Source organism: Gymnoscopelus braueri (assembly GCF_963280865.1).
Source record: "Gymnoscopelus braueri genome assembly, chromosome: 11".
NCBI classification, from domain to species: domain Eukaryota; kingdom Metazoa; phylum Chordata; class Actinopteri; order Myctophiformes; family Myctophidae; genus Gymnoscopelus; species Gymnoscopelus braueri.
In genome coordinates this window covers 6210561-6237186 of record NC_137613.1, presented here as the reverse complement: position 1 = coordinate 6237186, position 26626 = coordinate 6210561, and the positions used below count along the sequence as shown (strand labels likewise).

Sequence of the window (26626 nt, the reverse complement as noted above, 5' to 3'; positions counted from 1 at the left end):
CTCAGTACTCACCCAGCTGAGGAGATTGTTGATTGACAGTGAGGCTGTCCTGCAGCTCATCCAGTGTGACCACCATGTTTGGAACTATGCATACACACCAACACAGAACACGTCATTATAAAACACAAACCTTATTTAGCGGATGAAGTGTTATATTAAAACCACTAACCTTCACGTTGCCAGTCTTTGCGGAAGTACGTGTTGAGAATCTGGCAGATTGTTAAAGAATCATTAAAGAAAGCAATTATATATACGTAGTACAGGACAGTGGGGTGGAGGTGGGCCTTTAGATATACGTAGTACAGGACAGTGGGGTGGAGGTGGGACACGCCCTGACAAGCCTGACATCATTTGATGGCAAAGGCCAGTACTCACCGTGCCAATAGTCGTTACTGAGCATGGCAAAAATCCTGTTCGGGAGCTCAATTATCTGGAAGGGAAGAAGAAAGGAAGAAAGAAAGAAAGAGAGAAAGAAAGAAAAAAGAAAGTGTCAAGTTGCAGTAATCCTGGTCTCTATACTGCCTCTCCCTGGTCAGCCGGGGCGCCTGATGGAGGGGAAAGGAACTGGTTGGAATAACGTGTTCCTTCCACGCGCTACGTCCTACCGGGGAAACTCCTCCCCTGTCGGGTGATAAGAATCGGCCTGCTCACTCCTCATGCATTGAAGGAAGCATGAGGTCAGTTCAGGGCTCTCCCCAGGCTGGCAGAGGGAGAGTAGCGCCCAGGATTACTTAGGCAATTGGCACTGTGTGAAAAAATGGGTTACAAAAACCGTGGGATAAGAACTTAAAAACTTAAGTGTCAAGTTTTAGTGGACTGACTGGCTGCAATACATCAAGGATCGCCCGACAACCTCAAATTGGCTTTGTCTGCCATTTTACCTTGAGCACCATGGGTCCAGCTCCTTGAGCGTTCTCCTGCTTCCAGGCCAGTGATGTCAGGACCCTTTCACTCACATGTGGATTTGTGACTGAATTGATATTCTGGTGCGTCTAGAACACAAAAGACAACACACACAAAGTCCTGTGGTTAGGTATTATTGTCCCACCATAATGATGACAGGTTGTCAAGGAGATTCTTTCTTACAAATAAATGTGTGAGGTTTCTTTGAAGTTGCTACATACAGTAGATACAGAAGATTACCTAGATCAGTGTTTCTCAAAGTGGGGTCCAGGGACCCCCAGGGGTCTTTGAGGGGGTGCCCAGCAAAATGATTGATAGTTAGGAACCAAATGGACCCTTATGGAGCTATAACTCTGAGAGTGTACAAATGGAACAGAACGGACCTGTAAGGGTCCATTTGGTTCCATTTTGCCCTCGAGTGGGTTCCGGGAGGTCCCCAGCAAAATGAGTTAATATCAATATCAGTTTAACCACTTTAACGCTAATATATACAAACGGCTATTTTCAAAAATGTTTGAATATCTTTCATTTTGGTGGGATGATCTTTTCATCTTTTTCATCATTTTTAACACCACAAATCTTGTATGGGGGTCCTTGGCACAAAAGATTTTCAGATGGGGGTCCGCGGCCAAATCCACATTCATTTAGGGGTCCCTTGGCATGAAAACGTTTCACCACTGACCAGAGGTGGAAGACATACTCAGATATTTTACTTTAGTAAAAGTAGCAATACCACAATATAAAAACTACCACAATATAAAAACACTCCTTTACAAGTAAAAGGCCTGTGTTCATAATGTTACTTGAGTAAAAGTACAAAAGCATTGGCCTCAACATATACTTAAAGTACCAAAAGTAAAAGTACTAAAATGTTTGAAAATAGCCTAGGTATAAAATAGGGCTAAAGTGGTTAATGTATGTTTTATAATATCACAATTTATATCTGCAAAGTAACTAGTAGCTTAAGTTTTCAAATAATTGTAGTGGAGTAAAAGTACAATATTTGCCTCTGAGATGTAGTGGAGTAGAAGTAAAAGTGTTGCAAATTGGAAATACTCTACTAAAGTAAAAAGTAACTCAAAATGGTAAAGTAAAGTACTTTACTGCCACTGACCCAGCAGATGTGGTTCTGAGAGGACTCACCAGAGTCTCCTGGATGTGTATAGGATGACACATATGGGCTCTGAAGTAGGAGGCGAGGAACGCACAGCGGCAGACGCTGCACACGCTCAGAGGAACGCCGTCACCTCGGCTGCTGACACACGTCACAATATGAAGTAGACCTGGCCAACAGAAAACACTCCATTCATTATTAATGAAGGAAAAGAGTCATTTGAGTTTTTTCATTTGTTTTTCTTTTCGTGGAAGCACAGTGAAACACCCAGTGATTACCAACTATCAGGGGATTGAGCATAATGGAGATAAATATATATTCTGTGGCTACTTCAAAAGGTAAGAAAATCAAAAAATCACTGGCAGTGGGTGCACGCAGCCAGAAATAAATAAGTCTGGCAGTGAAAGAGTTAAATGGCATCATATCACACACCTGTCTGCAGTGATTCTACAGATAATGGACCCCAACTCACCGATGACTGGTTCTGCCCGCTGTGTGCTCTTGAGGTACGATAGTATCTCTTGACACGTGGAAATATCGTAGAACACTGAGGTGAAAGGAAAGCTTCAATTGAGTTCAATTTAAAGTCTACAGTCAATGACAAAAGAATGACAGAATTATGATCGTCTGCTATAGTTTAAGCAGCACTCGTCCACTATCACATGAAATCCTCTCCACAGCATCTCTGATAACCCAACATATGAAACAAGTAATACATAAAAACAATAATAAATCATACCTTGTCCTTTCTCCAGTTCACCTGCTGTGATTGTAGACAGAGGGTTAAGAATAAGCAAGATGCATTAATGTCACATACAGTACATGTGGACAACAACAGACCATGAGATAAGGTTCGATCCCAGTTCGATCCCGGGCTCCCCCAGAGTTAGTGTCGAAGTGTCCTTGAGCAAGACATTGAACCCCTAATTGCTCCTGATGAGCAGGTTGGTGCCTTGCATGGTTTCCTTCGCCATCTGTGTGTGAATGTGTGTGTGAACGGGTGAATGTAATGCACAATCTATGTAAAGCGCTTTGGATAAAAGCGCTGTATAAATGCACCATTTACCATAAGCAAGGGATAATTGACAGGAAAAATAAATCCCGACAGGGTCACATAATCATCAATTATCCCGCTTATAGAGCACCGAAGTCTGACATAATTTACACATCCTACCTGGGCGTTTTTTTCCCCCCCGTTCTGAATTCCCACAGACGTGTTTAATATCGCATCAAATAAGAACTGTGTTCCAAGAATAAACAAATGACCCCGGTGGTTTTACTCTTATGGATATGAAGCATCAACTGCCGGTGAGAAAACGCGAATGTTACTTCCGCCGAATTAGTAGAATTTTCACATTTTTGGTTACTGAATCATCTATTTCTCGCCTCAAATGTTTTCAAAAACATTCTTGAGAGCAATGTTTAGCTGCAAATGACATGGTGTGTTTGTTTACATGACTGTCATGTTGACTACAGCATAAAATCAAGCAGCGCAGGTTGATATGAGCAGGTGCTTGATTAGACAGCGGACTGTTATTGAGCTCATCGGTCATTATCCAGAAATAACACACCGCTGAAGTCAACCAAGCCGTGTAATAACAGAGTATACTGTATTACCTTCTGTCACAAAGATCGTCTTCATTTTCTGTGGACAGACAGAGACAGACAGACAGACAGACACGTTTTTGATACATTATATAAAGACATTTTTTATGCACTCTACTGTACTGTATGCGTTTCTTTTTCAATATTTGTATTCTCTCTTCCCTACTTTTCTTTTTTCTTTGCAATAGTGCGAGCCTGCACAAACAAGAATGTCACCCACTTTTAACTGTGACGTGACAATAACCTTGGTGGATGGATGGATAGATGGATGGATGGATGGATGGAGGAATCAGATCATTTCATTCAACTTGAACATATGAAAATATGTCTCACCTGCTTGTGCTTCCGTCCTTGAATGTGAGCACAATAATCCTTTGTGTTCTCCACCGTCCAATTGCAGACCTCAAAATAAATTCACATCAGCATCATTTTTCTTTAGTCCACTGGATTATCTTACATTATTGCACTTCACAGAATTATAGAGAGAACCAAGCAGTTACAGTGTGGTGATTGATTGATTGATTGATTAATTGATTGATTGAATACTTTATTAGTCAGAAATGGGATGATGCCAAGTTTACGGTGGTGAGAATAGAATTCATATTCACCTGGCAGCTCAGTACGCCAAATCCTGGAGACTTTCCTGTCAAATAAAATACAAACAGGGCTGTTATGATTATGAACATGTAGGGGTGTCATAGGGCTGTCATGATTATGACATTTTACATGTCGACTAATTGTCACACAAATAATTGCGATTAACGGTTTAATTGTGTTTTTGTCGTTGAACATATGAATAACAAATTACATTTGGATTTTTAGGCTTTGCAGTTGCACAGGGCAGACATGGCAAATGACCTAAATACACAAAGAAATGACTGACATATTATTTAATAACTTTATACTTAAAAAAAAAAAACTCACTAAATAAATTCACAGGAGGAAGAAAGAAGAGAATCTCAGATGATAGAAGACATTTTGTTTGTGCAAAAAAAAAGGCTCACTTTCTTCTTTCTTTTTCTGCTTCTTTTTGCTTTTGTAGGTTTCTCTGGCCTCTGCCACTGCCTTCTCTGTTGAAACGTCACCCTGTCTCATGGTGGACGCTGGGTCGTGAAGGGGGGTGCTGCTGGTGTTCTGTTTCTCTGTTGAAACGTCACTCTGTCTACTGGTGGACACTGGGTCGAGAAGGGGGGTGATGCTAGTGTTCTGCTTCTCTGTTGAAACATCACTCTGTCTCATGGTGGACACTGGGTTGTGATGTGGGGAGCTGCTGGTGTTCTGCTTCTCTGTTGAAACATCACTCTGTCTCATGGTGGACACTGGGTTGTGATGTGAGGTGCTGCTGGTGTTCTGCTTTTCTGTTGAAACATCACCCTGTCTACTGGTGGACACTGGGTTGTGATGTGGGGAGCTGCTGGTGTTCTGCTTCTCTGTTGAAACATCACTCTGACAGAGTTCTGTCTGCTCGCCAGGGACGTGAACTGAAAAAAGAACACAGCGGTGATGATTTTGACAGCAAACTTTGATTTAGTTTTCGAGTAAAATAGAGTTTTAGTCATCTGAAATGTTTCAGTTTTTGTCCCGTTTTAGTCAACTAAATCTACAGTTGATTCAGTCGACTAAAATGTATTCTGGCGGTGCCTTGATGGCAGCAATGGCTGATTTTACACTTGGTTGCATGCTGAAAATAGCCGATCTACAAGCTCACAACTTGTGAGCTTGTAGATCTGCTATTTTCAGAGCGCAACACCCGAGCGCAACCAAGCATAAAATGACTTGCCCTCCATGTCTCGTCTGTCAGACTGGAGATAGACTCTTCAGATATCTCCCCAAATCTGAGTGTGTTGCTGGGATAGAGAAAGGTCACTAACCAAGTTGATTTTCTCCAGTGAACCCCTTTAAATATAAGACATTTTAGTATGAAAATCTAGTAAATATTATGTGTCTTGTGACGATTAGGTCCAATATTTAGTTCAGTGACCATGGGGCTAAAGAATGGTTCAGAAGCTGTGTTCACGTTCACTCTTCCATTGGAATGAATAGACTCCAACCTGCTTCCGCTCTCCTAAAAAGGCGTCCACCTACGTCACGCAGATACGGGAAGTAAACCGGAGATGGTATGTCTTGCTATTTCCGTCTTGGGTGGTACTCACCCTGCTGAGGAGATGTGTGGCTGTCCTGCAGCTCGTCAAGTGTGACGATGTTTGGATCTATATTACATACACACGGAAACATAACATGTCATAATAAAACACAAACATTATTCAGCTGATGAACTGTTATATTATAAAACCACTAACCTTCACGTTGCCAGTCTTTGCATAAGTACTCATCAAGCGTCTTGCAGACTGTCAAATAATCATTAAGAAACCGTTAAATGGTGTAAAGGAGGGCCTCAGATAGTCCCTCCCTGACAAGTTCCAATGTGTTACCATAACACCATAACATATAACATATGGTCAGTTATACTCACCATGCTGATAGTCATCGTTGAGCATGCCAAAGATCCTGCTTGGGAGATCAATTATCTGGAAAATAAAACGTGTCAGGTTTTACTGCACTGACTGCAATACATCGCAAAACACACAATGTGCTTTGTTTGCCATTTTACCTTCAGCATCATGTGAGCATTCTCCTCCTCCCTGACCTGGGGTTTTAGGACCCCTTCACTCACAACTGGTAACTGAGCAGCATTCTGGTGCACCTATCCAAGAGAACAAAGTAGAAACCTCTAGTTTGTTAAAACCAAGGACATTACATTGCAGTCATTTAGCAGACGCTTTTATCCAAAGCGACTTACTATAAGTGCATTCAACATAGGTAGGGAACGAAACTACTAATCACCAGAAGTCTTAAGTGCATTTCCTGCTAAAACAAGCAACCAAGAGTATACCTAGCGCTAAGGTAAAAGTGCAATATATCAGCTAACACATTTTTTAAACAGATGAGACAAATAGGAAAATCAAATGAGCAAGAGCTAAAACCAATAAGTGTATCAAATAAACAAGATCCAATAAAACAAGAGCTCGTACAAATAATTGTCAACAAGTAGACAAGGCTAAGAGGAAGGGTCAGGGTAGTGTTTCCTAGAGGTGGGTTTTCAGCCTGCGGCGAAAGATGGGCAGTGACTCTGCTGTCCTGACATCAGTGGGGAGTTCATTCCACCACTGTGGGGCCAGAACAGAGATCGTTCAGAAGGACCACTGAGCGACGGGGAAACCAGTCGCCTCGAGGCGGCAGACCGAAGTGGTCGGGAAGGGGTGTAAGGCTTGATAGCCTGGAGGTAGGAAGGAGCTGTTCTTTTCACTGCCCTATAGGCTAGCACCAGGGTCTTAAACTGGATGCGAGCCGCCACGGGGAGCCAGTGTAGAGAACGGAGAAGGGTAGTTGTGTGGGAGAACTTGGGGCGGTTGAACACTAAACGAGCTGCAGCTTTCTGAACAAGAAAGGTGTGCTCTTCAGAGCGCAGAGATGGTACGACAGACGCTGTGCAACTGTCTGTTGTACAATCAGTCAGTCAGTCAGTCAGTCAGTCAGTAAAGGACATTCCAGGCCAGTCCCAGGGTCCAGCAAAATGTTAAATGAATAAAAAGTGAGGTTACACATGGGGGTCTCTTTGATATGTACAGTAGTAATAGACTTCAAATCAAATCAAAACATACAAATACACATTATACACAACCAGAACTGGACAGAAACAAAGGACTCACCACAGTGTGTTTGATGTGTGTTTGATCACCCAGATGGGCTCTGAACTTGGACCCGGGGAAGGTAGACTGGCAGACGCAGCACACGCACAGAGGCATGCTATTAGCACGGCTGCAGACGCACGTCACAACATGATGGAGACCTATCCCAGAGGAAACGCTCCATTCATTATTATACATATTATACATATATGATGGAGACCTATCCCAGAGGAAATGCTCCATTCATTATTATACATATTATACATATATGAAGGAGACCTATCCCAGAGGAAATGCTCCATTCATTATTATTGAAGACAAGAGTCATTTGTGTTTGCAAACTGTGGAACAAGATTACCTTTTCATTACAATAAGTACAAAACAAATGTAGCAAAATGTAGCTCTTGAATGGCATCATACTGGCATTATATATTGATTCCACATAATGCAGTCTACTGCAACTCACCCTTGACCCAATGTCTTTTCTTGATGTACTGGCATTCATTCAAGATAGTACTGTAGTACACTAAGATGAGAGAAAGCTTCAGTTAAGATAGTACTGTAGTACACTAAGATGAGAGAAAGCTTCAGTTAAGATAGTACTGTAGTACACTAAGATGAGAGAGAAAGCTTCAGTTAAGATAGTACTGTAGTACACTAAGATGAGAGAAAGCTTCAGTTAAGATAGTACTATAATACACTAAGATGAGAGAGAAAGCTTCAGTTAAGATAGTACTGTAGTACACTAAGATGAGAGAAAGCTTCAGTTAAGATAGTACTGTAGTACACTAAGATGAGAGAGAAAGCTTCAGTTAAGATAGTACTGTAGTACACTAAGATGAGAGAGAAAGCTTCAGTTAAGCTTCATGGTTCACACTCAATGAAATGAAAACTAGAAAAAGTGCTCCTCGGAGCACAGGTCTCCACCAGGTCAGGTAGGTTATTGTGGCCTCCTGGTGGCGCTATAATAGGCCAATGTGAAAAGGGTGGCATTTCTTCCTTGGCCTAGTGGGAATGTGCATGCATTCATGATTTGAGGCATTTTGTTCCAAAAATGTGTTTTCGGACAGATGCGTCTTGATCACATGACTATAGAGATAATGTGTACCGATTTGCGTGATGTTTGGATAAACTCTGAAGGATTAATATCCAAAAATGTATTTGACATAAGTCGGCCTCCTGGTGGCGCTGTAAAAAGCAGATGTGAAAAATGCAGTGCAGAAGTTTTTCCTTGGCTTCTAGGGAGTGTGCGTGCAAAGTTTCACGCAGATCGGTGCAGTTATAGTTAAAAATGCAAATCAGCCTGTTATAGCGCCACCATGAGGCTGATTTGAAAAGTTTTAAGTGGCATTTCTTCCTCGGCCTAGTGGGAATGTGCGTGTGCAATTTTATGGAAATGGCAAGCTGCGTTCATGATTTGAGGCAGTTTGTTCAACACTAACCAATCCTGCAAACTTTGGAAGCCAACCTTAGCCAATGAGGATGGAATATGGGAAATTGAACAGATCCGGGTTGATCACATGACTATAGAGATACTGTGTACCGATTTGCATGACGTTTAGTTAAAAGCTGTAGGAGCAATGGGGAAAAATGGGTTTTGCACACATCGGCCTCCTGGTGGCACTATGACAGGCCTATGTGAAAAATGTGGGGCAGAGGTTCTGAATTGGCATCCAGGGAGTGGGTGTGCACAGTTTGGCAGTGACCGGGCCAACGGTGCCTGAGATTAGCTGCTAACACACAGACAGGACGGACACACGGACACACGGACGGACACACACACGGACGGACGGACAGGGGGCAAAACATACTCTCTCGCCATGCCTTTCGGCCTGGCGGAGACAATAATGACATAATATATGATTGTCTGCTACAGTAGTTTCCCAGAACCTACCCCCCCCCCCTCCTCCTAAAACTGTCTATTGTACATATTTCTTGTTTTTCATACCAGTAACCTGTAAGCTGATTATATGACGTTCTGCATAGTAGAGTATATTTGTATGTCTTCTTAAATGTCAACATGATTTGAGTGCACAGGGATCTCATTTTAAATAAGCCAAGTGCTTTTATGAGCGATCCACTTTAGAGGACCTTGTATTGTGATTTGTACTTCCATGTACTGTTACCATGTCTTTCTAAATAAAGTATTCAATCAATAAAAAAAAAACTCTGTTTGAAATCCTCTCCACAGCATCTCTGATAACCCAACATACGGAACAAGTAGAATAATAATAATTCATACCTCGTCCATTCTCCAGTTCATCTGCTGTGATTGTAGAACAGAGGGTTAAGAATAAACAAGATGCATTAATGTCACATACAGCATTGGTTCTCAAAGTGGGGTCCGGGGACCCCCAGGGGTCCTTGGCGGGGTACCAGGGGGGTCCCCAGCTAAATAAGTGTCACAATCATTTTAACCACTTCAACCATTATCATATACTTTGGCTATTCAAAAATAGCAGATCTATAAGCTCATAGCGCTATGAGCTTATAGATCTGCTATTTTTGAAAAAAAATTTAAACTTTGTGCAAATCTTTGAATATAATATTTTTTTAAGCGAACATTTGTAACTCAAATCTTTGCTCCCAGGGGTCCCTGGAACAAAATGTTTTGACATGGGGGTCCGTGGCCAAATACATATCATTTTGGGGGTCCTTGACATGAAAAAGTTTGAGAACCACTGACATACAGTACAGTACATGTGGATAACAACAACAGACCATGAGATAACAGGGTTTACTGTGGTACCTTCTGTCACAAAGATAGTCTTCATTTTCTGTGGATGGACAGACAGACAGACAGACAGACAGACAGACAGACAGACAGACAGACAGACAGACAGACAGACAGACAGACAGACAGACAGACAGACATACAGACATTTTATTAGGACACATTTAATCAAGTTCTGGGCAAGTAAATTCATTAATATTCTAACTTGTGAACAACATATGAAAATATGTCTCACCTGCTTGTGTTCCTCTCCTTTCACGTGATTAGAATATTGCGACGTGGTTTCAAATGTCATACTGCAGACCTGACCGGGCAGACAAAATGAATGAATATCAGCATCATCTTTACTTATTTTACATTGTACTTTATAATCGTTTTAGAAAGAGGCAAGTATACAGTGTTGGTGATGATGTGAAGATTATGGTGGTGAGATTGGAGTTCATATTCACCTGGCAGCTCAGTATGTAAGATATGTCTGGATGCAAAATAACAAAATACAAAAAGAAAAAAAGAAAAAAAGAAACAAAGAAACAAAGAAACAAAGAAACAAAGAAACAAAGAAACAAAGAAACAAAGAAAAGAAATAAACATGAGTATGTGGCTAAAGAACCAGATGGTAACACAAGACATGAAAACAAGAGAAGGGGAGACTGACTATAAGAGTTTGCAGATGTGGTCAGATAATTGCAGCAGTGTTCCCCTACCATTGTATTGGGTCAAGTCAATTTTATTTTAATTTATATAGCACCAAATCACAGAAGAACGTACCGAATGCCCCTCGTTTCATTTGGGTCGTTGCGATGCGGTTCACATAATCTTTTATATTAACTTTGCAGGCTGCAGCTGGATAGATAGAGCTTCCAAAGTGAAAAAGCGGCCTGTCAATGACGCTTTCAGTGCATGAGGGCATCAGTATTATACCACCTATATTGCCTACAGCTGGTTTTGATGCATTCTCTGCATCTGCCACAAATGTACGTACAGTACAGTATGTCTTATAAGGCAGTCTGTGGTGGAGTTCCACTAACATTTCTTAAATGAGGCTTAGATTATATGTTCTGGCCCTCCGTCTATTGGCTTAGTCCTGACCTAGAGGGTTATGGTGATGATAGCCTAGATCCCAATTCATGTTTTCCACATTAGTCTTGGCATGTAGTTAGCATGTTATGTAGACGGACGCCAGGTACATTTGTAGACTTTCAAGCATCCTATAGTGCATTGGTTCTCAAAGTGGGGTCCGGGGACCCCCAGGGGTCCTTGTCAGGGTACCATGGGGTCCCCAGCTAAATAAGTTTAAATACATTTATCGTCACAATCATTTTAACCCCTTTATCCATATCTTAAACTTTGGCTATTCAAAAATAGCAGATCTACAAGCTCATAGCGTGGCACTCGGTGTAGATCTGCTATTTATTAATTAAAAATAATCCCTGGCACAAAACATTTTTGAGATGGGGGTCCGCAGCCAAATACATATCATTTTGGGGGTCCTTGACATGAAAAGGTTTGAGAACCACTGCTATAGTGTGTACACAGATTATAGATTTTTTGATATAATACTGTTTAGACTGATGATAGGTTCTTGGTTTACCTAATGATCCTAGATTACTATTTCTATGCATTTGATGTATTACCTGGTGTTTTCTTTTCTTACTGTAAATCGCTCTGGATTAAGAGTGTCTGCTAAATGCCTAAATTGTTGATTGTAAATTGATGAAGCAGCTTACCACCACGTGTGGCCGCGCTGGATGCAGACTGGTGCTGGGGCGTCTGTGACCAAGATGGTCTCTTAGCAACCAGTGTCTGTGACTGCGAGGGTCTCTTAACAGCAATGGGTGTCTGTGGTTGCGAGGGTCCCTTAGAAGCCACGGGTGTCTGTGACTGTGATGGTCTCTTAGCAACCAGGGGTGTCTGTGACTGTAAGGGTCTCTTAGCAGCCAAGGGTGTGTGTGACTGCGAGGGTCTGAGAAGAATCCGGGGCTCCTGGGGAAAAAAATCAAGGTTTCAACAAAATCAACGGTTTTCTGAAAAACGTATGTTTCTATATCAGTGGTAATTAAACTTTTGCATGTCAAGGACCCCCAAAATGATATGAATTTGGCCGCGGACCCCCATCTCAAAATATTTTGTTCCAGGGACCCCCAGAAGCACTCAAGATTTGAGTTAATGTTTGCTTTAAAAGAATATATTATTCAAAGATTTGCACACATTTTTACGATTTTTCTAAAATAGCAGATCTACAAGCTCGTAGCGCGGCACTCGGTGCCGCGCTATGAGCTTGTAGATCTGCTATTTTTGAATAGCCAAAGTGTAAAATAATGCTTTTTAGCTCAAATGAAAAAGTGACACAGATGCGTTCCAGGTCTTAATGGGTTAAAAGCTATAAAGCGGTTGCTTGTTTGACACTATAGTGATGGCTGCCACTAGTGTATATTGATGAAGACGTGTTCAACTTACAAAGAACAAGAACTCTGGATTCCTCTGGGCCTCAGGACAATTTCTCAGCTCTATCAAAAAATCTCTTGTGTAGGAAATTCTTCCTATAGGAGGAAAGGAAGGTAGAAAGTCTTCATATCAACCCAGCATCAATATCAGGTTCAAATCCCTATAACCTACTGAATCAAACTAAGATATTTGACATTTGGTTCCTTTGGTTGTTACGCCACTACTGAGATGATGCAATCACTCCTGTTTGTGTTTGTGTGTGTGTGTGTGTGTGTGTGTGTGTGTGTGTGTGTGTGTGTGTGTGTGTGTGTGTGTGTGTGTGTGTGTGTGTGTGTGTGTGTGTGTGTGTGTGTGTGTGCATGCGTGTTTCTCAATCACACTGTAATCCATTATAAGTGCTTATAATACAATTATTATGTATTACAACTATGACATTATAATAATATACTATGCAAAACATGATGAAGTATTATATTTATAATACTTGACCTCATAAAAGATGTATAAAATTATTTATTATCAACTATAATCAATAAATGATTATTGATCATAGTTACAAAGCAATGAAAGCATTATGAATAATTATGAGTGGCTGTAACTAAGGATACCATCAATGGAGAAAGTGTTTTATAAACCAGACACAATTCTGATGGTTATATCCCTCAATCAAATGTACAGCAGTAAGACAGATGATCTGTGACTGTTTATGAAGTCATTTTTTTGTATGCCACAAAAAAAGCTCACTTTTTGGAGAGGTGCTGCTGGGGTTCAACTTGTCAGGGACATGAACTGAAAAACATACAGACAACACTGAAGAAAAAAAGACAAGAATTAGGTTCTGAGAGGAACAGGGAACCTTAAACTTTACATAGAACACATGAGACAAACCCTTACAAATGCCATGAGTCATATTCCTTCAGTCTAATACTTACCCAGCTTGCAGTGGTGGAAAGTAACTAAGTACATGTACTTAAGTACTGTACTTAAGTACAACTTGAGGTATTTTACATTTTTACTTCACTGGAGTATTTCCAATTTTCAGTACTTTTACTTCTACTCCACTATATCTCAGAGGCAAATATTGTACTTTTACTCCATTACAATTATTTGAAAACTTGAGTTACTAGTTACTATTATAAAACATACTGTACATTAACCACTTCAGCCCTATATACATTTCGGCCATTTGAAAATAGCCGATCTACAAGCTCGCGACGCATTGTGAGCTTGTAGATCGGCCATTTTCAAATGATTTTTATACAGTTTGAAAACTTGAAATGGGACATTCTGCATGATGAGTACTTTTACTTTTGGTACTTGTCATATTATTCCTTCAGTGTAATACTTACCCAGCTTGTCTCCTGGTGTGATGCTGGTCATCAAGCTGCTCTCCTTGCGTTCCTTCCTCCAGTTTTCCAGCATCTTCAAGGCTACACATGGTCAGTGAGGGTTACATGGTTACATATAGGGACATGTTTTTTTTTAATATAATTTCCTCTGCACTGTAATTCTATTATCTTATTTTGGTTTCATTTAAAACAAAACACAAATAATTGTACTAAATGCTTTTATACAGATTGTGATGTTGTTATTTAATGCTCCGTGTCATAATATCTTAATGCTTTTGAAGGTTACTGGACATTCAACACGTTCACAAACACACATTAGATATACCAGTCCACGTAAGAGCATAAGACATTTAGGGTGCTTCTTGAGGACACACTACATAGTGACTGCACCTGCTTCATGTAACACTATGTTTATTTGCATCTGTGACATTGTAATGTGATTCAAATGTTTGTTATTGTTTCTCATTATGTATGTATTTTATATGTTGTTATCAGGGCGTCCATGAAAAAGAGAGCTTGCTCTCAATGGGCTTCCCTGAATAAATAAAGGAAAAAGAAAGAAAGAAAAATAATGTTTTGTGTTAAGCACTCTGAATTGCCTTCTCTAAGCTCTATTAAAAATAAATTCAATGCCCTGCACGTGACCAACAGGAGGAATAATAATGTGAATAGTGTTTCTGACTCTGGAACTAAAACTAAAAATAAATAAAAACATACCCTCTGTGTAGTAAGTATCTTCCACTGATGAGAACAAAGCAGGCCCCAGGACCACTTTCTATAAACACAAGGCCTTACAATTATTAAAACTGACATACAGTGCACTACCAGAGCATCTTAGGAAATGCATTTCTGATGATCATTTACTTCTAGAGTGTTACTGTACTTCATTACCTTCATATCAGTGATGGTCGTTCCATGGATTTCTTCCATCTGTTTAGCTAAATCCCGCATCATGTTGTGAAACATGTGATTGTAGGTGTAGGAACTGTAGAACTGCAGAGTAGAGGGATGCCATGCATTCTGGAGACACAAACCACACCCAGGTCAATGTAGTAGGCTACCCAACAACACTCGTACAAGGCCTTAAAATCTCCTCGGTTTGCTCATTTGAAAGACTGGACTGTGTGACGACACATGAAGAAAGGCACAGGTGGTCATGAATATGCACAAAGTAATTAATGGAAATTCAGGCATAAGCTGGGTTAAGCTGAAACTTAATTTTCCCCAAAGGGACTAAAGAAACACCTCCCTTATTGAGCAGACTGGAGCGTTTCCTTTTTTTATAAACAATCAGAGTGTAGCTAAATTACAATGTATCGGTGGATGTGATAGAAGCTGAGGAGATGTCTGATGATCTTAGAGTCGGTTAGAGTGAGTTTGCAGACGGTGCAGAGATATAAGCGTCTGTCAGTCTGCTCCTCACAGCTGCATTCCACCAGGTGCTCCAGACCTGCAGGGAGGAGAAGCACTGTTTGATTTCGTCGACTAAAACTATGACGATTTTTTTTTCGCCGACTACCTTTTCCCACTTACGAAAACTAAATAAAAACTAAGCTATGATGACTAAAAACTATGACTAAATATATTGACAATTTGGTCAACAAATAAAAACTAGATTAAAATGTTAGTGAGGGACGAGTGGAGAAGAGATCCAGTAGAACTAAAAGACAAGTCATCATGGTTGTGCGGGTGTCACAGACTGAAAATAGCTGATCTACAAGCTCACAACGCGTCGCGCTGCGACGCGTTGTGAGCTTGTAGATCAGCTATTTTCAGCATGCAGCCAAGTGAAAATCAGCCATTTCGATGGCATCACTAAATCAACTGTAGATTTAGTCGACTAAAATCTTTATGATATTTAGTCGACTAAAACTAGACTAAAAGTAAAACATTTCAGGTGACTAAAATATGACTAAAACTAAACAGAATTTCATTCCAAAGACTAGATGACTAAAACTAAATCAAAATTAGCTTAATCTTCTTAGCTAAATCAAAATCAACACTGGATGCAAAGCACTGACCTAGAAGAGGATGCTTCCTGTTGGCGGTTCCCATGTATGTCTGTATCGACATCTTTTTTGGCCTTGCAGCTGTGGATAGATGGATCACAAATATTATGATGATAAAGAAGGGATCTATTTATTATTTTCACTGAAGGGTTCAATTAAACTGCATAGATTACAATTACAATTTAGGCATTTAGAAAACTCTAACCCTAACCCTGACCCTAAGAGTAAACGGCATGAACCGTATTCACCAAACGACAGGATAAAGAGTCACATGAGTAGAATGGAATAGAGAACAGTAGTGCTTCTAGGAAAACTAGGATATCTGGTAAACATCAATGCTAGCATCTGTCTAAACAACATCTTATCTAAATATTATATTATTCTTAACTTAATTTGTGTTCAAGCCAATAAAATAAACACAAATAAACATGTTTTTGTGTCATATCTGCCTAGTATAACTAGTACAGTATAGCATAGTATACAAGCATGGAGGAGTACTAGGAGGTGAGGTAGAGCCTGAAGAGGTGAGTTTTCAGACTGCAGTGGAAAACGGGGAGCGAGTCTGTCTGCAGTTCTGACTGCAATGGAGAGTTTATTCCACAGCTTGGGAGCCAGGAGGGAGAAGAGTCTGGGACGCGTGGAGCGTTGTCCAGGGTGTTTTGGAGAAGAGTCTGGGACGCGTGGAGCGTTGTCCAGGGTGTTTTAGAGAAGGGAGAAGAGTCTGGGACGTGTGGAGCGTTGTCCAGGGTGTTTTAGAGAAGGGAGAAGAGTCTGGGACGTGTGGAGCGTTGTCCAGGGTGTTTTAGAGAAGGGAGAAGAGTCTGGGACGTGTGGAGCGTTGTCCAGGGTGTTTTAGAGAAGGGAGAAGAGTCTGGGACGCGTGGAGCGTTGTCCAGGGTGTTTTAGAGAAGGGAGAAGAGTCTGGGACGCGTGGAGCGTTGTCCAGGGTGTTTTAGAGAAGGGAGAAGAGTCTGGGACGCGTGGAGCGCTGTCCAGGGTGTTTTAGAGAAGGGAGAAGAGTCTGGGACGCGTGGAGCGTTGTCCAGGGTGTTTTAGAGAAGGGAGAAGAGTCTGGGACGTGTGGAGCGTTGTCCAGGGTGTTTTAGAGAAGGGAGAAGAGTCTGGGACGTGTGGAGCGTTGTCCAGGGTGTTTTAGAGAAGGGAGAAGAGTCTGGGACGTGTTGTCCAGGGTGTTTTAGAGAAGGGAGAAGAGTCTGGGACGTGTGGAGCGCTGTCCAGGGTGTTTTAGAGAAGGGAGAAGAGTCTGGGATGCGTGGAGCGTTGTCCAGGGTGTTTTAGAGAAGGGAGAAGAGTCTGGGACGCGTGGAGCGTTGTCCAGGGTGTTTTAGAGAAGGGAGAAGAGTCTGGGACGTGTGGAGCGTTGTCCAGGGTGTTTTAGAGAAGGGAGAAGAGTCTGGGACGCGTGGAGCGTTGTCCAGGGTGTTTTAGGGGAAGGCTTGTAAAGCATTCCTGTGTTAGCTATTCTAAGTGTGCAGGCTGGGGTATGGGGTTGGATCAAATCCTAAAGGTTAACAGGGCTTTGTACTAGTGGCTGCTGGCAGCAACCGGAAGCCATTGAGGGGAACACAAAATAATAAATGATGAGGCGACCCATGGAGAAGCCATGGACCAGCTCATCAACTGACCTGTGGTCCTCTTCAGTCCCAGAAGGTAGGGGTTGTGACTCAGAGTCTGCATCGCTGTCAAAGAGTGAGAAGAATCGTGAATTTGTAACCGCTCAAGAATTCAAGTGTTTTAGTCCGTAAGCAGAAGGACACTTTGGTAGAAGTTAGGGTTCTGTAATGAATTACCTCGTCATGGTGTAAACTAATCCAATTGGCGAGATATCTTGTTCCATTGTGCCGTTTATTTTTTAAATTAATAATCCAAAAATAGTCTCCTCATTTACTTACATCGCACAGCTCTCAAAGTCACAAATGCAAACAAAGCAGATTTAGTTTTTGTAATGAAAAATGTCAACTTGATGTCGATTTAGACATTTGTATTGGGTAGTAAACCCGTATGTATCCATACTGTATCCATAGAATAGTAAAAATCAACAGGAAGTTGACATAAAAAATCAAATAAAAACACAAATACTGGGTTTTGGTTACATATTGGTCAAGTCAATGAGGAAACTTTTTTTTATTATTATTATTTCCAATCAATGGCGCTAGATATCTCACCAATCATGACAAGGTACTGTAACTACACAACCCAAACCTCTACCACAAGTGACCTTGTGCTTTAACATCCAAGTAAATAATATAACTTCAAAATCTGGGATCTGTGTTCTACATTATTTTAGAGTGACAGTCTATTTTACAGTTAAATAGAAAAAGTGGTCCTCGGAGCACAGGTCTCCACCAGGTCAGGTAGGTTATTGTGGGCCAGCAATGTTGATGGAATATGAAAAGTCGTTCATGATTTGAGGCACTATGCAAAACATAGTCTCGGCCACGCCTTTGGCCTGGCGGAGACAATAAATATGTATACTGTAATGTACAGTTTCTGACAACTTTTGTTGCATTCCATAATATCCTATAGGTCACTACATTCTTTCTGAGAAGAAGCACTTCCCCATAGAGTAGACAACAGATGTAATGACAACAGAGCTACGAGTTACGTCACCAAACAGAATGTATGTACATAGTATTTTACACTTTAGCTCTGTAGGTAAAGTCAATATAATAAAGCAGAGGGCAGCAGCATGTACCTTTGACATAACTGGTTCCTTTCACCGTATCAAACAAATCTCTAGGCATGTCCACAACCTGTACACAACACAGAAAAGATGGAATAAAACAGCTCATGTATATTGAAACCATCAACCACACTGTTCCTTCTGGTTACAAAATCAAAGACATTATTTTGCCCATGTTGGATTTGGAAAATGAATTGTTTCAGGAATCTATTATGTTAATAACACCTTTAATAACATTTTGGGACGGTAAAATGTAATCTCTGCTAATTTATGTTAGTTTTGTGGTGACCTGTAAGTTGATTGCGCTGATAGTTTCCATTATTAGCAGGACTAATCCCCTATGGCTTCAGGGGTGATCAGCAGACACAAGTGAAAATATTGTTTGCGAAGTTACGTCTTGAGATAACAACGCATCCACCGTCGCATCGTGACGCCTTGAGAGATTTGTAAATCTCATGTTTTCGCTATTCTTGAAGATTTTGAAAATAAAATATTTGCCCTATAATGACATCCAGTGCTATCATGTTGAAAGTGGTTAACCCAGAGCTATGCTCTCACAGACAAAGACAAAGTGATGAGCTCTCTGACCTGTGATAGGGATTTTTCCATATATGACTATATGCCCTGCCTGCACACAGTTACATGCACACAACATTATACTGATTACACACATTACACACATTATAGATTCCTAGAATGTTTAAACCGCTCAACCAGTCAACAGGATAAGAGCCCCAGCCAGGTGCAAACTGGCACTATAACAGGCCAATGAGAAAAGGGTGGCATTTCTTCCTGGGCCTAGTGGTTATGTTCGTGCAAAGTTTCGCGGCAATCGGAAAAAGTTCATGATTTGAGACATTTTGTTCAAAACGAGCCACTCCAGCAAACTGCCAATCTTAGCTAATTAGGATAGAACATGAGAAATCGGACAGATCCGTACTGATCACATGACTATAGAGATACTGTGTACCGGTTTGCGTGATGTTTGGACACAATCTGTAGGAGTAATATCGATTTCTTTTTGTTGCAAATATCGGCCTCCTGGTGGCGCTTTAATATTCAGGCCAATGTGAAAGATTTGGGCAACTGTTTCTGCTCTGGCTCACGTGCACTCCAGGGAGTGTGCGTGCACAGTTTCACGCCGATCGGTTCAATGGTGCTTAACAGACGGCAGCAGGGACGTGCAGAGAATGTTAGAGGGGCAGGGGCTGAAGTTTCCAAAAGGGCACTTTTGGTGAAAATACAGAAAATAGACGATCTCCAAGCTCACAACGCGTCGCGCTGCGACACGTTGTGAGCTTTGAGATTGGCTATTTTCGGTGCGTGATGCCGCACTCAACTAAAGCTTTCAAGATTCAAGCCAATACTGGAGATGCAATTCTTTCAACATAAAATGCTTGCATTCAAGTTCAGGAGAGTTTGGAAAAGGCAATTCTCTTGAACGCTGCATTCAGGTACGGCAGGGCTACTCAACTTAAGATGGCTCAGGGGCCACTCAGCAAAATACCAAAAGTCCAAGGGGCCGCAAGCTAAAAATGACGGTCCTATTTTGGATTTTTCGATTTTGTAACACACACTACACATTGTTATTGTTATAAGAAAATGTACATTTTGACATCATATTCTTTTCACTGTACCCGTTCAATTTGTGTGTATGTTCAGTTCAGCAAAAGCTAAGGTATGGCAAGGTTAGGGTTGCCAACTCCCAGAGATTGAAATAAGGGACACCTATCCGCGCTGCCCAAAAAAATTGGGGGTCAAACCCCCCAAAAAAAACGAAATGCATAGAAAACTATGCATTATACCTGTAATAATTAACGCACCTGTATGTATGTCTGTTTGTTTTTGAATTTTTTTTTAGCAACCCATATATTTGAACGGAAATGTATATTTTTATCCTGTGCTTAAAATCTTTTTTCAGATGGGTAAAAGGGCAGGGGCTCAAGCCCCCTTTGATGTCTATGTGTGCACGTGCCTGGACGGCAGGACGAACACGCACACACTCACAGACACACACACACGGACGGGGACACGGACACACAGACGGATGGGGGCGGAAACATGCCACGCCTTCGGTCTGGCATAAACAATAAACATATTGTAAAAAAAAAAGTACAATCACATATACTATGCAGCGCTCTGATCAAATTCAAGTGTTCTGTGCATCGCCAACCGACCTGCATCCTCCCAGCGTGCAGCTCCCAGTTCTTCTTTGTGTCCCTGTGGGCCGCGGTATCCACACACAGCTCTATATGATTGTTGTGAATCCAGGAGAACCTCAGTATGTCTGGGTTGGTGTAGTTCTGGGAAGTATAGGAAAGATAAATCTAAATTACAAAGAGCATTTATGCAAGATGATGTGTATCTCTGTAGCGTGATTTGGGACCGCACTGGGGATTTGGGGAAACCACGCCCCCGGAGCCGATCTACAAGCTCACGATGCGTCGCATCGCAAGGCTTGTAGATCGGCTATTTTCAAATGGCCAAAATAAATGTAGGGCTGAAGTGGTTAATGTATGTTTTGTAATAATAATACAAATCTACAAAGTAACTACCGGTAGTAACTAAAGTTTTCTAATAATTGTAATGGAGTAAAGGTACAATATTTGTCTCTGAGATGTAGTGGAGTAGAAGTAAAAGTACAGAAAACTGGATATACTCCAGTAAAGTAAAAATACCTAAAACATTATTATAGAGTAGCGTATTTTAACCATCATCATCATCAGCTCGAGACGAGAGAGAGAGAGAGAAAGAGAGAGAGAGAGAGAGAGAGAGAGAGAGAGAAAGAGAGCACGGCCATTCAAGCAATTATTAACCTATATAACAGATTGGCGTATTTTCACAACAACAGTTGACAGTGAACGGATGCACAAGACCGCCGTCTCCATCTATTTCTCCGTGGTTTCCCCAAATCCCGCATCTCTGTATAAGGTGGTGGTCAACACTTACGTAGTAGTTGCGGCAGTGCTCAGTAGAGGTGAAATGTTCACTTATGTCAGAGACTGATTCCTCACAGGCGTGACACAGGTAGAACAGGGAGCCAGACTCTGAACTCATGTACAGAGTCACCAGAGACGGCAGGCCTGCAGGGAGGGAGACAAATACAGAAAATAAAACACATTCCTGTGTGTTACAATGAAGAACAGTAGGATGTGCTGTTTAAAGGGAATTAAATGTCATTTTCCAGCCAGGAACAAGTGGAAAACCACCACACAATGCAGGGGTTCTCTACAGGACAACAAACAAATGGTGATGCAAAATATATACAGTATTTTCTTTTTTTTATTATATATATATATATATATATATATATATATATATATATATATATATATATATATATCGCGATACTTTCTCCCGCGATAACTAATCGATATACTGCCGAAAAATATCGATATTAAAAATAAAAAAAATAAAAAAACCTTTTTTTTTTATTTGTTTTAGTTTGTGATACGTTGTTTTTCCTACTCTGTATTTGTGTAATGATGATTTTGAACTGTTTGGTGCTATTTTATGTGTTTATGAATTGAATACAAGGACTATCGTGATATATCGTTGGTGAAATTTCATGCAATATATCGTGATATCGCAATATATCGATATTTTCAGATATCGTGATATATCGTTGGTGAAATTTCTTGCAATATATATTGAATATCGTGATATCGCAATATATCGAATATCGTCGAATATCGTGATATATATTGTTATCGTGGGCCTAATATCGTGATATATATCGTATCGTGAGGTACCCATATCGTCCCACCCCTAAAATATATATATATATATATATATATATATGTATATATATATGTATATATATTTTTTTTGTAATACTTATTTATTCTCTATTTTGCGTTTACAGGAAGTAGTGCTAAAAGAAAACGGACAGCGCCTCGGAAGGCAACGGGAGTCTGACACCAAACTCAGTGTTGGTGAAAACTAAACTAAGACCAGGAGACCTGGTTCTGCCAGACCCAGAAGGAACACATTCCTAGTAGGCAACACACCTACAAACCATTTTATAAGTTAAAAGTATAAATCATTTTAGGCATTTTGTGTGTGTGTAACATTTTGTGTATAGGGGTATTTGGTTGTAGATTTGGTTTGCTGGTGTATAGGCTAGACCAGCAAACCTTCCAGTCTGATTACATTCACCTGTCCCTTGTCAGTCAGTGCACAGAATATGGGCAGATGGGCTTTGAATCCAGCATTTCATAAGTTTAGGTCATTTACTATGCTGCTTGTGTAGTAATAAACCTCTGAAATAAGTTATGTAGAACAACAAAATTGCCTAAAAGTGATCCAACGGACAACAGCAGTAAGTTTCACTGCTGGTTCAAATGGTAGCAAGTCCAGACCTGCTCTGTTGCCCCTGGTGGTTGAAATCTGAAGCGTTCCTGAATGGCTAGGGAGGAAAAGAGGGAGAGACCGACCGACAGACAAAGCCTCCTGTAGGCCGACCCCCTGGGTCTGGCAAATACAGAGTTCCAGGAGGGTGAAAGGTTAACCCCAATAAGGATACAAATGTAATCAGACGGCCCCGGTGCAGTATTTTGGCTAAGCAGTTCTCCTTTCCCAGTAAACACCAATGCAGATGGCTCCTTATCTTCCTTGTTTACGTTCCCTGCTAGAACACTCCATTCAGGCATAATCAGAACAATGTGTAGTAATAATTATAATAATTCAGGAGATACGGTATAACGGTAATACTCAAATTAGATGAATAATAATTCAATATTAGTAAATCAATAATTAGACAGGAATATAAATGTGATTTTCCGTTACAGTCACCAGAACCAAGGACTGGGGGTTTTCAATGAATCTAACATGGTTCAAATGGAGTCTGAAGTTACAATGGGTTTGTAGGAAGGGGGAGTGTCAGATAAAATGAATATCAAATATCTAAATAATGAACCAAGGAACTTAAAAACTGTCTGGGGTGTTCACAAAATTCAGAGTAGACGTTAAAATGACCCCAAACATGTTTGAAAGTGAAATATCCCTCTTAATCATTAAGACCGGGAACGAATCTGTGTATGGCAGAGTGCCGCACTATGAGCTTGTATATCTGCTATTTTGTTTTCTTGTATATTTCTTGTATATCTGCTATTTTTTAATCCTGAAAATTTGTACAAACCTTTATATACATAATTTTTTTTGTTTTCCAAAGCGAACATTTTTAACTCAAATCTTTGCTTCTGGTGATTCTCCAAATGTCTTTTTTTACTTATGATGCTATATATCAGTGGTTCTCAAACATTTTTCATGTCAAGGACCCGCAAAATGATACGTATTTGTCCACGGATGTGTATTTGTCAGCACACAGTACTAACCTAAATATGGGTCTCTTGGGGACTGCCGCAGAGAGGGAATGTGGTCCAAATAGACTGGAAGAGAGTTAAGACAAGGAGAAACATCAGCATCAATGCACAATATTAAAACAATAGACCGTTTGCTTGCGTCAATAAGTTTGTGATTAACCACCTAAAAGGTAGGGTAAGTGATATTGTTTTGTTAAAAGTTTAAGGACTATATTGTGATAGTAATCATTGCTATAGAGTGTTTGATCAGTCACAGGGGTGTGTGTGTGTTTGTGTGTGTGTGTGTGTGTGTGTGTGTGTGTGTGTGTGTGTGTGTGTGTGTGTGTGTGTGTGTGTGTGTGTGTGTGTGTGTGTGTGTGTGTGTGTGTGTGTGTGTGTGTCCCGTCTCCCCAGCTCTTAAAAACATTTTCAGGTAGGTGACAACATTTCAGCCAATCGGGAAAGAGCACCCATTTATCAGCTTCATTGTTATAGTGTTCCAGTTCCAATGTTGTGTCTGCTCATTTCTTAGTGTCATCACTTCCAATTTCACTTGTTTAATCTGTATCCTGTCTGAATTCTCTATCCTGATTGGATAAAATTGGTATCCCGACCTGAAAATGTATTTTCTGTTTACTAAAGAGCTGGAGAGACATGGAGACTCCTGTTACTGAACAAACACTCTATATCGATGAGTACTATCAGAACATAGAGCTATTTAACACTTATTTTAACCAAAGAAAACCACTTACCCTCTCTCTCTCTCTAAATGTTAAAAACAAATGTTTGTAAAGGGATAGGATCTTACCCGACTTAACACCATCTGAACTCCAGGAGGAAAAGAGCATCCAGAGAGAAAACAAACAGATCAGAGGTGAATTCAAATAATAGTAATAGTAATAGTAATAGTAATAGTAATAGTAATAGTAATAGTAATAGTAATAGTAATAATAGTAATAATAATAATCCACACTCCTTGGTGGTATTTGTTACTGTATATCTGCATACACAGTGAAATGAGGTATCTACATTTAACCATCCTCAGTGAGGAGCATTGGGGAGCTACGGGGACAGCGCTACGGGGAGCAGTTAGGGGTTAAGCGTCTTGCTCAGGAACACATTGCTGAGGCCTGGAATCAAACCTGGGACCTCTGGCTTCCTATAGGCTGGGCTCTTTAACCATTCAGCTATGGCCGCCCCATTACCTTGAATATAGGCCTGTCTGATGCCTGGACTCAGACTGACTGCACTCCATAATGATGGAATTTACTGAAAATGGAAAAAAAGAGCCCTGCATGTAACTGTGCAGAAGACAAGTACGTGTCTGCATGCACGTACAGCTGGACAATTTGGCTCCATTGAGACATACCAACCAGTCAAATGGGATAAAACATGCACCCAGGTGCAGGGTTTAAATCTGTTACTTTTGCTACTACTAGTGACAGGCCAGCTAGGGAGGATCGACAGGATCTAAGGACTGTCTAGGAACTAGACAGGATGGCTTACAACAACCTATGACCCTTAGCTCCATATCTCTGTGAGGCCCTCTGCTCCCTACTTCACTGCTAGTGCAGACAACCAATTATTTCAGAGTTCAGATTGTTGTATTAACCCATTAAGACCTGAAGCCGATACTACAAATGTCTTCTAAATATCAACAGAATTCTGAAAAACGTATGTTTCTATATCAGTGGTTCTCAAACCTTTTCATGTCAAGGACCCCCAAAGTTATATGTATTTGGCCGCCGACCCCCATCTCAAAACATTTTGTTCCAGGGACCCGCAGAAACAAAGATTTGAGTTAAAAATGTTTGTTGCTTTAAAAGAATATATATATTCAAAGATTTGCACACGATTTTTAAAAAAATAGCCAAAGTGTCAAAAGTAACATGGAGTTCTGACAATAGACTGTTTATGCCTTGCTGGCTGCTCGCTCAGTCAAGGCCATCTTTTGACTCACTTTGGGGAATTGATAAGAGAATCACTCCCGTGCCCTATTCCCTCCTCCCTTAAGATTCCTTTGCGAGGGGCGAGAACTCTCTCATTTGTGTGTGTGTGTGTGTGTGTGTGTGTGTGTGTGTGTGTGTGTGTGTGTGTGTGTGTGTGTGTGTGTGTGTGTGTGTGTGTGTGTGTGTGTGTGTGTGTGTGTGTGTGTGTGTGTGTGTGTGTAAAATGTGTTCATGTTAACTTGATCGAGGCAGGAGCCAACATCTGCTATTTTTGAAAAATCTTGAAAATGTGTGCATATCTTTGAATATATATATATTTGTAAAAGAAAAACATTTTAACGTATATCTGCTATTTTTGAATAGCCAAAGCTAAGTGGTTAAAATGATTGTGACACTATGTGTTAGGGATCAAAGTTTGTATTTTCTATTTGTATGTAACTTACACTGTATTTTGTACTTGTATTAATCATGATATATGCTTGCCCCTGAAGGGGCCTCTAACCCGAATGCATGCTTCCTCACATGTTGTTCTTTGACCTATGTACACATTATGTACGCTGTGTTCCACGTCTTGGAGGACATGTCTATTACTCATTATACACTGGGCAAACAGAAACCTGTTAGCACAGCTTTTCGGTTCCTCTTTATGATGTGTTATGAAACCGCTTATGTTGAATAAACGGGTCGTGCGGAGACGAAAAGAGTCAGTGGTTGTCTGGAGGTTAGCAGGAAGCTAAGTCTGACTCTCTCCGTGCAGCACGTAAAATTGAGCGCTCTGGTGTCTGTCTGTCTTTATTTCATTGGGTTGTTGGTCTGACTGAA

At 40.7% G+C, this 26626-nt stretch overlaps 2 protein-coding genes across 2 annotated transcripts in view; both read right to left on the bottom strand.

Annotated features, from left to right (window-relative positions):
- Positions 1-26626, bottom strand: part of LOC308094882 (uncharacterized protein) — a gene marked incomplete at both ends in the record, with an annotated part of 94409 nt that overhangs the window by 3577 nt on the left and 64206 nt on the right. The gene's annotated exons all lie outside the window — the stretch shown is intronic.
- LOC308094798 (uncharacterized protein) lies at positions 2-24674 on the bottom strand (the record flags this gene model as incomplete). Its single annotated transcript, XM_080441624.1, has 27 exons — positions 24664-24674; positions 23889-23942; positions 21502-21635; positions 20730-20855; positions 18565-18622; positions 17495-17548; positions 15861-15929; positions 15150-15289; positions 14731-14859; positions 14557-14614; positions 13840-13920; positions 13235-13300; positions 12503-12585; positions 7333-7398; positions 6234-6326; positions 6096-6150; positions 5776-5832; positions 4627-5103; positions 4231-4265; positions 3956-4024; positions 3635-3662; positions 2757-2780; positions 2490-2564; positions 2047-2186; positions 882-992; positions 376-430; positions 2-84 (listed from the first exon to the last, which is right to left on the bottom strand). Exons 3-27 carry the CDS (start codon positions 21607-21609, stop codon positions 2-4), a joined length of 2340 nt encoding a protein of 779 aa, XP_080297750.1. The 5' UTR covers positions 21610-21635; positions 23889-23942; positions 24664-24674.